Source organism: Talpa occidentalis, unplaced genomic scaffold (genome assembly GCF_014898055.3).
Source record: "Talpa occidentalis isolate TD23 unplaced genomic scaffold, MPIMG_talOcc4v2.1 talOcc4.7, whole genome shotgun sequence".
Taxonomy (NCBI): Eukaryota; Metazoa; Chordata; class Mammalia; order Eulipotyphla; family Talpidae; genus Talpa; species Talpa occidentalis.
Genome location: NW_023605083.1, coordinates 123,787,341 through 123,801,386, shown reverse-complemented (window position 1 = coordinate 123,801,386; position 14,046 = coordinate 123,787,341). Strand labels below are relative to the sequence as shown.

Genomic DNA, 14,046 nt, shown 5'->3' with positions numbered 1-14,046 from the left:
AGATTTGTTATAGATTCCAGTTCCAAAATTTGAAATTGTTCATCCATAATAATAGTTCCCCAAAGACAACTATTATCTCCCAAAATAAAGATTTAAATAGTAAGGACAGGATATTTTCTGTCAAGGGCTTGAACTAAATCTCTCTCTCTCTCTCTCTCTCTCACCCCCCCTCCTTCCCTTCCTTTCTTTTTAAAGATTTATTTATTTATTTATACAAGCACTGGGTACAGTCAGAAGCATGGGAGGGTGAGAGAATTCATCAGCGCCTTTGCAGACCTACTTGATCATAATTTTTCTTAAAAAGATTTATTTATTTATACAAGAACTAGGGTACAGGCCAGAGGTGTGGAGGGTGAAAGGATTCACCAGAAACAGAGCGGGGAGTAGAACAGGCAGAGTGATGGAATACACTGCTGAGGGGAGCAGCAAGCGTGGCAGGAGAGGTCTGCAGGCCATGTGGGACCCTCGCCTGGAGGCCGGGGATCAAACCAGTGCTGCAGAGGCTGGTTTGTATTTTTAATTGATGTAATATTAGGATACCCATATCAGATATTGCCACAGTAGTGCACCTACCACCAATTCACACATAGTCCACCACAATAGTCCATGGCCCCTCCCTTTTCTCTTTGTGCTTACCCCTGCTACCCTCACTCCCCCTCTGGATGCTTCACTGATTTTTTCCTGAGTGTTCCTGTAGCTCATTGAGTATCCTCAAAACAGCTATTTTGAATTCTTTATTAGTTAGATTACAACTCCTATGCTCATGATTTCAGTTGCTAGAGAATTGTCCTTTTCTTTTTGTGATGCTGTATTTCCTTGATTTTTCAGATTTCTTATAGTTATATATTGCTTCTTTCACATTTGCAGTAGCCAGCCTCCTTAACTCTTTGTCTACTGCCTTTAGATTGGGTGCTATGTTCTATGGTGGTGGTCTGTCTCTCTGAACACATGCCTGCTCACAATCTTCCTACTCCCTCTTGTGGCCAAATGTTTAAGCTTTTATAAATCTCCTCTGGTTCTTAAAATTCACCAGGATGGCTATTGGAAACATTTTTTGTTTTCCAAAAAGTAATGCTATAGCTCGTTTGTGGCTCCTTGTTTGCCCACCAACTTTTCTTAGCAAACTCCCTACTTATCAGGAGCTTGCTCTCCCAGATGCACTCAGGCTGCACAAGTAACTGATAGCAGAGTCAGGGAAGGTGTAGGTTTAGCTCTTGGACTTTGGGATTCTGAGAGCCTGGTAGGGAAATTCCCAGGTATGGTTCTCTCAGAGGCTCATTTCCTGCTTGGCACAATCCCTTTAATGCAGTTTGAAATGATTACCTGCCTACTTCCAGTATTTCTCCCCAATCAAGAGCTGCCACTTTGGTATTCCAAGGAAGACTGGTTTGTCTAGCCCATACTACTCTGCTGGGTTAGCCAAGCACTCACAGTTTTCCTTTCCCCTGTGGGAGAGGTCAGCACCACTGTTGGATATCAGACCTGTGCAGTGTTTCTTTGTGGCAGGGTCATACAGGAAAAGTTTCTCTTTCTGTCTCTACTACAACCAGACTCCTATTTTTTTTTTCTTTCTTTTCCCCTGTAATAATGTAGTGGAAACTTCCTTTGAAAAGGCTGAAATTCTGAAAGCTTTCTCTCATATGTGAATGCCAGTCTAGAGCAGCATACACCTGATTTTTGCCAGACAGAAACAAGAGTGCTCTAGGCAATTTTGCTGGTTCTGCTGCTCATACAGAGGCCGTCTGTTTCTAACCAGCTGCACTGGTGGTGAGACTTCTCCTGAAATAAGAATATATATTATATATCCAAAACACCCACAAAAATACTTCTGTTTGTATATGAATGTCTAATTCATTGATCTAAAATGGGATAAAAAAGTGAAATGACTTATGAGCCATGTTGCCAATGTCATTCTGAATTTTTAAAAGGGCTTTATGAACAGTTATGCTTTTTGAAGTTTTTGTACCTAACTCATAAGCCCAAGATTCTCCAAAATTCCCTACAATGTCGACAATACTTACCATCCAATGTCAGTGTGTCCAGTAATTCCCGGCTTTCCATATTTGTTAATTCAATACCTTTATTTTCCAGATAGCGTTTTGCATCACTAGCATTAATCTTATCACCTTTAAAAAGAGAGGGAAAAATAAGTGAACATTTTCACATATAAGAACTTTCAATTAAGAAAATCATATTAAAGCTGCATAAACTTCAACTTGATAGAGATGTAACGGCTGAATAACAAGGACACAATGAGGCTTTTCTTACTGCAGGGAAAGTGTTAAAATAGAACATGTTTCCTTTAAACCTTGTCAAAATAATGCTTTAATAATGCTCTAAAAAAAGTAAAGACAAGCTAAGCAGCTTATAACAAAATAGACATTTTAGAAAAATGATACTTCTAAAACTTAAAGTATAAAACATTCATTTATGTTCTTGAAAACAAACATGTCATCAACACATTTGGTATGAAAAATAAGACTAGTGTGTAATTTCACAAAGAATCTTGCATTTATGTCTTTTCATCATTACTTCTCACTCACCAGAAAATAAATGTGCTACATTTGTAATGGACTTCAGTGAGATCTTTCCATTTTCTGAAATACAAAGCATACATTATATAGAGACAAAATGCTTACTGCTGTTGGGAATGGAATCATTTTTTCTAAGTTATCATTGCTCACATAGAGGAAATTTGTTGATTTTTTAGTATTTCCCTTGTATTCAACCACTTTATGGGATTCTAAAGAGAATATTTTAACATGATAAATTAGATTTTTAATTCTTTTTTAATTGTTCTTTTCATCTAAAATATAACTCTCTGGTGCCATATCATTGGTCTCAAGCCAGGTGTCACTGACTCTCTATTTCAAATCTGACATTCATATCATATTTATTAAATGAAAATATAATCGCCTATATTTGTACAGTACTTATCAAATGATTCCAATTCCTTTATTCCTTTTCACTTTGTTTTGTTAGTAGCTAGCTTTTTGCATCTATTTCAATAAATTCTATTAGTTTCTTCTAATGTGTTTCTAAATCTAATCTAAATCTACCCTTATTGGTCCTCTGACTGTATTGAGAATAATAATCAGAAGTAAAATTCTTCATCTTCCAGGATTGTAACTCTGCAGGTACTTTTTTTTTTTTTAAAGATTTATTTAAAATAAAGATTTATTTATATATTTATACAAGCACTGGGTACAGTCAGAAGCTCGGGAGGGTGAGAGAATTCACCAGAGCCAGAGCGGGGAACAAAACAGGCAGACTGATGAAATACACTGCTGAGGGGAGCAGCAGGCATGGCAGGAGAGGTCTGCGTGCAATGTGGGACCCTCGCTGGTGGCCAGGGATTGAACCAGCACTGCAGAGGCTGTGGGCAGCTTCACAGCCCAGCACTCAACCGCTGCGCCACCAGGGGAGGCCCATGCAAATACTTTTTACTAAATGAAAGTGAACAAGAATATTCTGAGATTCTATGAGAAGACTTTAAAGATTTTTCTTTAAGTAAATAGTAAATAGTAAAATAAATACTCACTGTCACTTTTCAAATGTTTCCAAAAGTCTTCCATTTCTTTCATTTTAAGTTTATAGTTAAGTTTTTCCAGAACAGTTTGTACTTTATTTTCTGGAACCTTCCCTCCTTAATAAAGAGATAAAATAAGAACATTTTGAAATAATGCCTGAAATTAAAAAAAAAAAATCTAGTTGAGCCTATATACCAACCCTAATGAGAGGGAGCCAAGCACAGGTATAACGTAGATATTCAAGGAAAATACAAAACAATGGTGGCAGGGGACAGTGGTGAGGAATAAAAGTAAAAGAATATTTCATTTACATAAGTTATTGCTATAATTTGTTGTAGATATTTAAGATAAAGTAAACGACTGGGATTTATTATTCATAAGGTGGAACATCAGAAATAACAGCCATAATGCTACTTACTGAGTTTGCAAATTACTTTCATAACAGTAAATTATCTCTACAAACTTAGAGATTACCTGAATTTGTACCACATGTCATAAAGGGGAATAACAAAGGTTGATAACATGACAGAGTAGTTAAGAATGGGTATACAAATCCCGATTCTTCCAAAGTTCAAACTATGTGCCCTTAGGTAAGTGAATTAACATCTCTCACCTATAAAATGGTGATATAAAAGGACACACATCACAAGATTTCTATGAAAACAAGTGAGTTACTGGATGTATTTAGAACAGTGTCTGACACTATTCACAAGAATTCACTTTTTTTTTTTTAATTTTATTTTTATATTCCCCATACAATTGCAACCCCCTTATTTTGACCCCAATCCCTCCCCGCCTCCAACCCCCCCATAGAGTGTCTCTGGTTCATAGTTGTTTGTTGATTTTGATTTTCAGTTTCTTATAGTTATTCTTTTTCCTGGTCCCTTATTTAAGTTTTCTAGATTCCTGCTATGAGTGAGACCATCGGTATTTTTCTTTTTCTTTCAGGCTTATTTCGCTGAGCATGATCCCTTCCAGCGCCATCCATGTTGCTGCAAATTGCATGTGTTTATCTTTTTTGAATGCTGAGTAAATGTGTTTCCTGGAGACAGCAAAAGGCTGGGTTTTGTTTCTTAATCCAGCCTGCGACTCTGTGTCTTTTTATTGAAGAGTTTAGTCCATTTACATTTAGAATTAATATTGATATGTTAGCATCTGTATTTGTCATTGTGTTTGTCTTTCCTTTGATTTTATTTATTTATTCTTTTAATAACTTTTTTTTTTGACCTTCTTTCGTTGTTATTTGTCCCCCTGAGGTTCTGACTTTAGGACTCCTTGTAGTATTTTTTGGAGTGGGGGTTTAGTCGTAATGAAATTCCAGAGTTTCTGTTTGTCTGGGAAGGCCCTTATTCTTTCTTCATAGAGGAAGGAGAGCTTTGTGGGATAGAGTGTTCTTGGTTGGCATCTGTTTTCTTGGAGTCTGTTGTCTATGTCCCTCCACTCTCTCCTTGGCCGTAGTGTTTCTTCGGAGAAGTCTGATGTCAGTCTGATTGGTTTTCCTTTGAATGTTATCTGTTTCTTCCCTCTTGTCAGCTTCATTATTTTTTCCTTGTCATGGATTCTTGGGAGCTTTACTATTATGTGTCTTGCTGTATTTTTCCTTTCGTCATGGGTGTTTGGTGTTCTTCTTGCTTCTTGTATATCAATTTTCATCTCCTTCTTCATGTTTGGGAAGTTCTCTTCAATTATTTTCTTGAATATTTTCTCTGTTCCTACATCTCTCTCCTCTCCTTATGGGATTCCTATAACTCTTATATTTCCTTTCCTCATGGAGTCAGATAGTTCCCAAAGTCTTTCTTCGGTCTTTTTCCTTCGTACTTCTCTTTCCTTTTCTGTTTTAGTTCTTTTTATTTCTGTGTCTTCAAGAGTACTTATTCGTTCTTCCATTTCATCTATTCTGCTTTCATTGCTTTTCCCAGAGTTCTTTAGCGCCTCCATTAATTCTTTGATCTCCTGCATTTCTTTTACTTCCTTCTTTAGGGACTCAATTTCATTCTTCTGGTCGTTGATTATTTTTCCCTTATCACTGTTTTCCTTTATGGCTTCTGTCAGCTTTTTAATCACGGCAATTTTAAATTCTTTTTCTGGAAGGCTCAGAAGTTCTTCCAAGTTACTGTTGTTGCAATCTGGGGGGGTGGTTTTCTTTTTGTGGTGTGCTTTTATCCTGAGGAGTTGCTGGGTTACATGTGGTTTTCCTACTCCCTACTGCCTGTTTTCTAATTTGCCATATGCGTTGGGACACTGTTTTGCTGGTACTGGCCGGCATCTTGGGCGAACTTCCCAGCTCACCTCTGGCTCCTCCGGGAGCCTTCTGCCGGTTTCAAGCAGTCTTTACTGAAGAAAGGTCACTGTTCTAAAATGCTGATGCAGAGAAGCGCTCCTCTGCGTGCCTGGTCTGCCCCGGCTGTGGGTGCCCGCTCCCCTCTGGGCTCGGACTGCAGGCCAGAAGGGGCCTGGCATGGGCAAACTTCCCAGCTCACCTCTGGCTCCTCCAGGAGCCTTCTGCTGGTTTGTCACAAGAATTCACTTTTGAAATCATTAAGTGAGACTTGATGATATCAATAGCTTATAGGGACTTCCAAAGGAAACACAAGACTTAAAGATCTCATAATTACTTGACTTCTTACTGTGCTTATCACTTACTTTGGGAAGTCTTTAAAGCATCGAGCAGGCAATTGAGATATATTTTTCCATCAGCTATAAGAGAAGTCATAATTGATATAGAGTGATACAGCAACTCACAATAAGACTACAACTATTCATAAAAACAATAGTTACATGATTTGCCCTATGGATTTATATAATTCTCATTTACATGTCTCTTCTTTTGCCTTAAGAATAAAGTGAATGAATAGAGAATGTCCTAAATTTAACCATGAAACTTTCTATTTCTCTGGCTGGACTCTTTTTACTTAAGTTCCTCTTTTTTCTCCTCTTATTTCTCTTTATGATTTAGGACTGTCAGACATTTCAAGGTTAATATACTAAATTATATTTTTATCAGCTAAAAAAATTATTATGACGTTCTCACGGTAATCCCAATAGAGTAAGTTATATCACTGAAATAGTGTCCATGTAGGTAATGACTTTTGTCTTTAATCCTACAACCTAAGAAGTGCTCAATAAATATGTTGAATATAAACATATTTTGAATAAATGTTTCATGATTCTCCACCTACTGCAACAATATAAACACTCAAACTAAGGCCCCCTAAAGTTCAAAACAGTATCAGAAATGCTCACATGTAATTGGCAGACTTTTTTTCAGCTCCCAGAATTCTTTAGGGGTGAGTTCTATTCCCATGTTTTCCAAAATATCACCTATATCATTGATGTTAATCTTCGTTCCTTTGAAAAGATGGAAACAATGACTGATAGAAAATTTAAGAGCGATAAATGATTCTAAATTAGGTATTTCATCTAAGTTTAACTGCATGATTGAGAGTAGTGTTGGTCAAACTGGTAAGTCAAATGGGAGATTATCTCTCTCTGTCAGATAGACTTCAAAATTGTTATAATAAAGAAACACAAAGAAATATAATATCCTTAAAAACAGACCATACACTGGGACAAGAGGTAATTGTCAGTGAAATGACAAAGATCATACCAAGTACTTTTTGCATCCATCATGCCATAAAACTAGAAATCAAGTATACTGAATTGGAAAAACCTTAAATGCCTGGAGACAAAATAATAGTTTAATAGCTATTGAATTAAAGAGGAAATAAAAAATACTTAAGATTAATGAAAAAGAAGATATAAGCTATCAGAATTTATGGGACACATCAAAAGTGGTTTTAAGGGGGATGATAATTGTAACACAGGTCACTTTAAGAAGAAAAATATCAATGATTTATATAACTGTGTAAATTTGTACAGACAGTACCCACATTCCTTTTTATTTGCCATTGTTAATAAATTACAGATAAAAGACTTATGCCAATGTTTTAACTCACCAATTTTTGTTATAACACAGATTTTTGACTGTTTAAACAGAGGATAAATGGTATGCACTATTAAAAAGAAAATCCAGCAAATACAGGATATTTTCCAATATATGCTAATTTATTAGTTTTGCTCAAAAGTTTATAATCCAAGAATACTCTGGATCACTGTATAAAAGATACCATTAGTATACTAAAAAGACTAAAAATATCAGTTTAATGAGAATAATATACTTAAAAGCATAAAATGAAAGTATAAGAATATTGCTATTTATAATAATGTTTCCCCCTGTAACGTTTTACTTACCCTTGAAGGACTCTAACTTTTCCATGAGCATATTAAGTTTAACTTTTCCATCTATAAGAAAGGACACAAATCAGATTCAACCACAATGACTCAGACTCAGAAAACATTACATAGATTTTATGTCATAGAATAAAATACTGAAATTCAGAAATTTGCCATAATTTGTTTTATAAATGTATCCCAAATGAACATGAATTGAAGAATGGTGTTCTAAATATGATAAACATTGAACACAGAAGAAAAAGTTATAGTACAAAATATCAAATTCTATACATAATGGTGCTGGGAAGTTTTAAAAGAGTTGCTTGATTTGCTTTCCACTCGGTCTGCTATATTCACAGTGACATCAATATGTTCATCTACCTAGAATATTGTAGATGGTTATTTCTGCATGCAAACCTTACTCAGCACTTTATTTTCAACATCATGGGCATGTAGATTTCCAATATTTGCCTACTCCCTTATTAATTTGTAAATTTACTGTTTGAAAACACTCATTTTTAGGGTCACATTACATAGCCCCTTGAAGGTACCATTTATATCATAGTCTGTGTGGCCCTGCTTACCTCCTTATACAAGGCAGTGTAAACAGAAAGGGAAAAACTTTGAAGTTGTATAAACCTTATATACAGCCTTCTAAAGATTTTGAATCTTTGCTCTATCACTTGGCAGCCATATAGCCTAGAATCAGTTAAACAACCTTCATGATGGACCCTCTGTTTCAACATCAGAGAAACTGCGATGGCAACCTATTTTGCAGGTTGTTTTGAGGACTACTGAGAACATATTTCAAGACTCAAATATTGGTTTTGGTATGTAACAGGCATTAACACTTTGTAATTATGGAGGAATGATGTCAAAATCATGTCAGTACTTTCCTCTCTTTTGTTTTCCCCCATCCCCACCTTTTAACAACTAAATTTGGTATCCATCCATAAACAAAAGTACCTTCGTGGGAGTTGTGGATCCAGCACCATGTGCCAAGGAACCCAGGCGGTATCGCACCCACATGTGCACTGGATAATGGACAGAAAGGCCTTGGTACAGGCAGCAGAAGCACCAGGTGCATGCAGACGGACCACAGCCCCTCTCTGGCATACACAGGGAGTGCTGTCTTGGGCAGACAACATGGGTAAGAGGGTAAGAGGGTCTTTGTGGAGGTCTAACTTTCCAAAGGACAGAGTGTTGCAACACTCCCCTGGAGAAATAGAGTTCAGATATAGAGAGAGTAACAGAACTTTGCCAATGTCATCTCTCCTCCAAGGCAACAAAATGCAGGGTTGAACTAGAAGGTGGCAACTTCTCCTGTGAGAGAAAGGGAAACTGAGTAATTGGACAGCTACTCCAATTGTGCAGAAGACTTCTGGAGAAGGTTTCTCTCCTGTAGTAACTGAAGTGGCGAAGTAGGACCTCCATGATGGAGGGTTGAGGGAGGGGAAAAAAGGAGGTAGGAGATTAGTATATTGACAGATAAGAATATCAAAGAGCATTAAAGGGATGCGCTCTCTGCTGACTGCCTTCAGGAGTCCAATCCTAGCACAGCCTGGTGAGAGTAACCTGCAGGGTAACCTAATGGTCCAAGAGCTAAACCCACATCCCCCCCAACTCCATGGCATGGTCCTTGTGTTCTCTCCTGAGTGTGGTGAGTAAGTGAGCTCCAGTAACAGGAAGTATCCTCAGAAAACATGCCAGGGCTGTAACAGTAAAGCACAAACTTGAGCTTAGTGCCACCTTCTGGAACCAAAAGGGAGGTTTCCAGCAGTCATCTTGTGTATTGTAAGAACTGGAGAAGACACACAAGCTTAGGAATTCTGCCACAAGAGGGAGCAAAAAGTGGTGCAGTTCTATCCATACAATATTGGAGAAACTCTAAGAAGCAATGAAAAAATATCTTTCATATGAAGACAACTAGTCAAGTTTTGAGAAGGCAACTTACTTCAAATGAGAAACTAGAAATGCAAAACTCTAAGGATTATGAAAAATCAAGGATATCAGCCCTTTGTCAGATGTATGATGTGCAAATATTTTCTCCCATTCAAGGAGGTGTCCTTTTGTTTTAATGATAGATGCTCTCAATGTACAGAAGCTTTTTAGTTTGATGTAGTCCCATTTGTTTATATTTACTTTTTTTTCTCTTGACGTTGGAGATGAGTCCACAAAGATATCACTGCAGAGAAGGTTGTGGAGTATTTTGCCTATGTTTTCTTCTTATTTTATGGTTTCATGTCTTTAATCCATTGAAGCTAATTTTTCTGTAAGGTATGAGATGGTATTCTAGTTTTATTCTTTTGCATGTAACTTCCCAGTTTTCCCAGCACCATTTGTTGAAGAGACTTTCCTTTTCTCTAATATATACTTTTGGGTCCTTTGTTGTACATTAACTCCATAAATGTGTGGGATATTTCTGGGCTTTCAATTCTATTCCATTCTATTACAATTCTAAACACACACTGTGTGTGTTTTTGTTCTAGTACCATCCTTTTTTGGATTACAGTGTAGCTTCATAGTATAGTTTGAAATCTGGGAGTGTGATACTACTACTCTTCCTCTTTTTTGTTCAGGATTATTTTGACTATTCATGGTCTTTTGTCGTTGCATATGAATTTCAGTAATGTTTGTTCTATTTCTTTGAAGAATACAATTGGAGCCTTGTCAGGAATTCCACTGAATCTATATAATACTTTGGGTAAGATGTCCACAACAACATCAAATTTTAATCCAAACCAGGGAATATCTTTCCTTTTTTTTTTTTTTTTTTTTTTTTTTTTTGGTGTGTGTGTGTAATTTTCTATTGGGTTTTAGCAATGTCTTATAGTTTGCATTCAATAGGTCTTTCACATCTTTTGTTAAGTATACTCCTAGACGTTTAGTTGTTTTTTTTTTTTTTAAAGATTTATTTATTTATTTATTTATACAAGCACTGGGTATAGTCAGAAGCGTGGGAGGGTGAGAGAATTCACCAGAGCCAGAGCGGGGAGCAGAACAGGCAGAAGGACCGAAGCACACTGCTGAGGGGAGCAGCAGGCGGCAGGAGAGGTCTGCGCGCCATGTGGGACCCTCCTTCGGTGGCCAGGGAGCAGCCAGGGATTGAACCGGTGCTGTAGAGGCTCCGGGCAGCTTTGCAACCCAGAACTCAACCGGTGTGCCACCGGGGAGGCCCCACAACTAATTTCTATAAATTGATTTTATACCCTGCCACTTTACCATATTGATTTGTTATTTCCATTAAATTTTTATTGGAGTCATTTTTAAAATGTATATTATCATATCATCTGCAAATAGTGATAGTTTTACCTCTTTTCCAATTTGGATTCCTTTTATATCTTTCTATTACCTAATTGCTCTGACTAGAACATCTAATACTGTTTAATAGTAGTGGTGAAAGTGCCCATTCTTTTTTTTTAATGAATTACTTTATTTTATATAATTCTTACATCATTTTTCATTTTTGCACAATTACGCATTTTCATTTTGGTTATATTCCCCATACAATTCCCACCCACTTTTTCTGACCCTAATCCCTCTTCTCCTCCCCCCCAACCCCCACTGTAATGTGTCTCTGGTCTATAGTTGCTTGCTGATTTTTATTTTTACTTTATTGCAATTAGTCTTTTTCCTGGTCCCTTATTTAGGTTTTCTAAATTCCTGCTATGAGTGAGACCATCCGGTATTTTTGTTTTTCTTTCTGGTTTATTTTGCTAAGCATCATCCCTTCCAACTCTATCCAAGTTGCTGCAAATTGCATGAGTTTATCTTTTTGATTGCTGAGTAATATTCCATTTCATATATGTACCACATCTTCTTGATCCAGTCATCTATTTTTGGGCATTTGGGTTGTTTCCATAGCTTAGCTCTTGTAAACAGTGCTGCTATAAACATAGGGGTGCAGGTGCCCTTTTGAATTAATGTTTCTGTGTCCTTTGGGTAAATACCTAGGAGTGGAATTGCTGGATCATATGGAAGCTCTATCTTCAGTAGGTCAAGAAATCTCCACACAGCTTTCCATAGTGGTTGGACCATTTTGCACCCCACCAGCAGTGCAGGAGAGTTCCTTTTTCTCCACATTCTCGCCAACATTTGTTGTTGCTAGTTTTTTGTTATGTGCCATTTTGTTATGTAAGATGGTATCTCATTGTAGTTTTGATTTGCATTTCCCTGATTACAAGTGATGTTGAACATTTTTTCATAGGGAAAGCAGCCATTCTTGTACCAATCTTAGAGGAAAACTTTTCAGTCTTTCACCATTGAACATCATGTTGTCTTGGGTTTGTCATATATGGCCTTTATTATGTTGACGTATACTCCATCTATCTCTAGTTTTTTGAGGATTTTCTCATCAATGGACATTAAAAACTTATCACCTGCTTTCCTGGCACCTCTTGACATGGTTATATGATTTTTAGCTCTCCTTTTGTTGATGTAGTGAATTATATTGATTGATGTTCACATCTATAATCAACAAGGATATTGGTTGGTAATTTTCCTTTTTTTATGATGTCTTTGTCAGGTTTTGGCATCATAGAATATGTTTGAAAGCTTTCTCTCATTCTCTATTTTTGGGAAGAGTTTCAGAAGATTCAGTGTTAGTTCTTTGAAGGTTTGGTAGAACTCATGAGTGAAATTGTCTGGGCACAGCCTTTGATTTCTTGGGAGACTTTTGAATACTGTTTCAAGTTCCCTGCTTGTGATTGGTCTGTATGGGTTTTCTGTTTCTTCCTGATTCAGTCTCAGAGGATTGTAGGTTTCTAAGACTCTATCCATTTTATCTAGGTTAATCAATTTGCTGGCATGAAGATGTTTGTAGTAATCTCTTATGATACTTTACATATTTCTGAAGTATCTGTTGTAATGTCTACGCTTTCATTTTTGGTTCTACTTATTAGATTTTTCTCCCTTTTGTTTTTGGTGAGTTTGGCTAGAGGTTTGTCTCTTGTTGATTTTTTTCAAAGAATGTGTTTTTGGTTTCATCGAACCTATGGCCTGTCTTTTTGATTTATATTTTGTTTTTCTTTGGCTCTAATTTTCATTATTTCCTTCTTTCTAATGGCTTTTGATCTTGTTTGTTCTTTTTCTAGTGTCTTAAGGTGAGAGGTAAAGATTGTTTATTTGAGTTCCTTCTTGTTTCTTTTGCTGTGGGACTGTAGTGCTGCTTCTCTCTTAATATGACTTTTACTGTGTCTTATAGATTCTGATAGGTTGTGTCTTCATTTTCATTTATCGCTAATTTTTTAAATTACTTCTTTAATGTCTTTGTTTATCCAATGGTCATTCAGTTGTGTATTATTCATTCTCTGTATGTGAGGCTTTTTTCTGCTTTCTTTTCATCATTGATTTGTACTTTGATACTATTGTGATCACAGGATATACTAATATACTTGATATGATTTCAATTTTCATGAATCATTGACACTTGTTTTGGGATCCAGCATATACTCTGTCCTGGAGAATGTACATGTGCTTCTGAGAAGAATGCGCACTTGGTTTAAGCTGACTTTAAAACTGCATCTTAAAATGAGGCTCTATTATGTCTCAAAACTACACAGAAATTCTTTATTATGAACTTGGAGGCTTAATATTAATAGAACAATCCTCTAGACGAGTAGGAATAAATCTGAAATCTCTATTTAGCCTCCACTTTATGTCAAGGATTTATTTAAAGGCCAGGTTGGTTAGCATGATTAGTATGGTTAGGACATACAGAATGTCCAGAATCTGAATATCATCTTTTCTGCTGTTATATGTTTCTTCCTGTGTCTAGGTAAACTTTATGATGATTTAAGGAATTTTCATGTTTTTATTCCTGACTGATGTTAAAATTTTCTTTTTGACTTTATATTCATTTGAAACATTCCCTTTGTTTTATTTTTCTACTTGCTTATTCGGTCTGTCAGTTTCTTCACTGGTATTCCTAAAGAGTCGGAAGGAGCCACTGTGTCAGATTACTGTTTTCTGATTTAAACACTAATAATCTCAGGTAATAGATTTTTCCATAGAATACATCTGGAGGTTTATTAGGGGAATTCAGTTTCTCTAAAGACACAATGACATGCTCACCATCAGTTGTGAGGTGGTTCTGTAGGTCCTCAATTTCCTTATCTTCTAGCTCATAACCCATGTCTTCCAGGATGGATTTAATTTTAGAGACATGACACATCCCACCTTGGGGAGAAGTAAGTGATAAAAAAAAGAACTGATATTTAAGAAAAATAGTGGTTATATTTACACAATAATAAATAGATGGAACAAATCCACTGCATCCTAATAA

At 36.4% G+C, this 14,046-nt stretch overlaps 1 protein-coding gene across 9 annotated transcripts in view; it reads right to left on the bottom strand.

The window, feature by feature from the left end:
• EFCAB3 (EF-hand calcium binding domain 3) overlaps window positions 1-14,046 on the bottom strand; it is a 180,050-nt gene that overhangs the window by 65,359 nt on the left and 100,645 nt on the right. For 8 of the 9 annotated variants that reach the window (XM_054689725.1, XM_054689731.1, XM_054689729.1 and 5 more), the window contains 7 exons: window positions 13,836-13,940; window positions 7,782-7,832; window positions 6,774-6,878; window positions 6,174-6,227; window positions 3,542-3,646; window positions 2,544-2,597; window positions 2,022-2,126 (listed from right to left, as the gene is read on the bottom strand). In XM_054689725.1, coding sequence (XP_054545700.1) covers window positions 2,022-2,126; window positions 2,544-2,597; window positions 3,542-3,646; window positions 6,174-6,227; window positions 6,774-6,878; window positions 7,782-7,832; window positions 13,836-13,940 — 579 coding nt within the window. The remainder of the gene's footprint in view (window positions 1-2,021; window positions 2,127-2,543; window positions 2,598-3,541; window positions 3,647-6,173; window positions 6,228-6,773; window positions 6,879-7,781; window positions 7,833-13,835; window positions 13,941-14,046) is intronic. The other variant, XM_054689732.1, reaches the window with a different exon arrangement.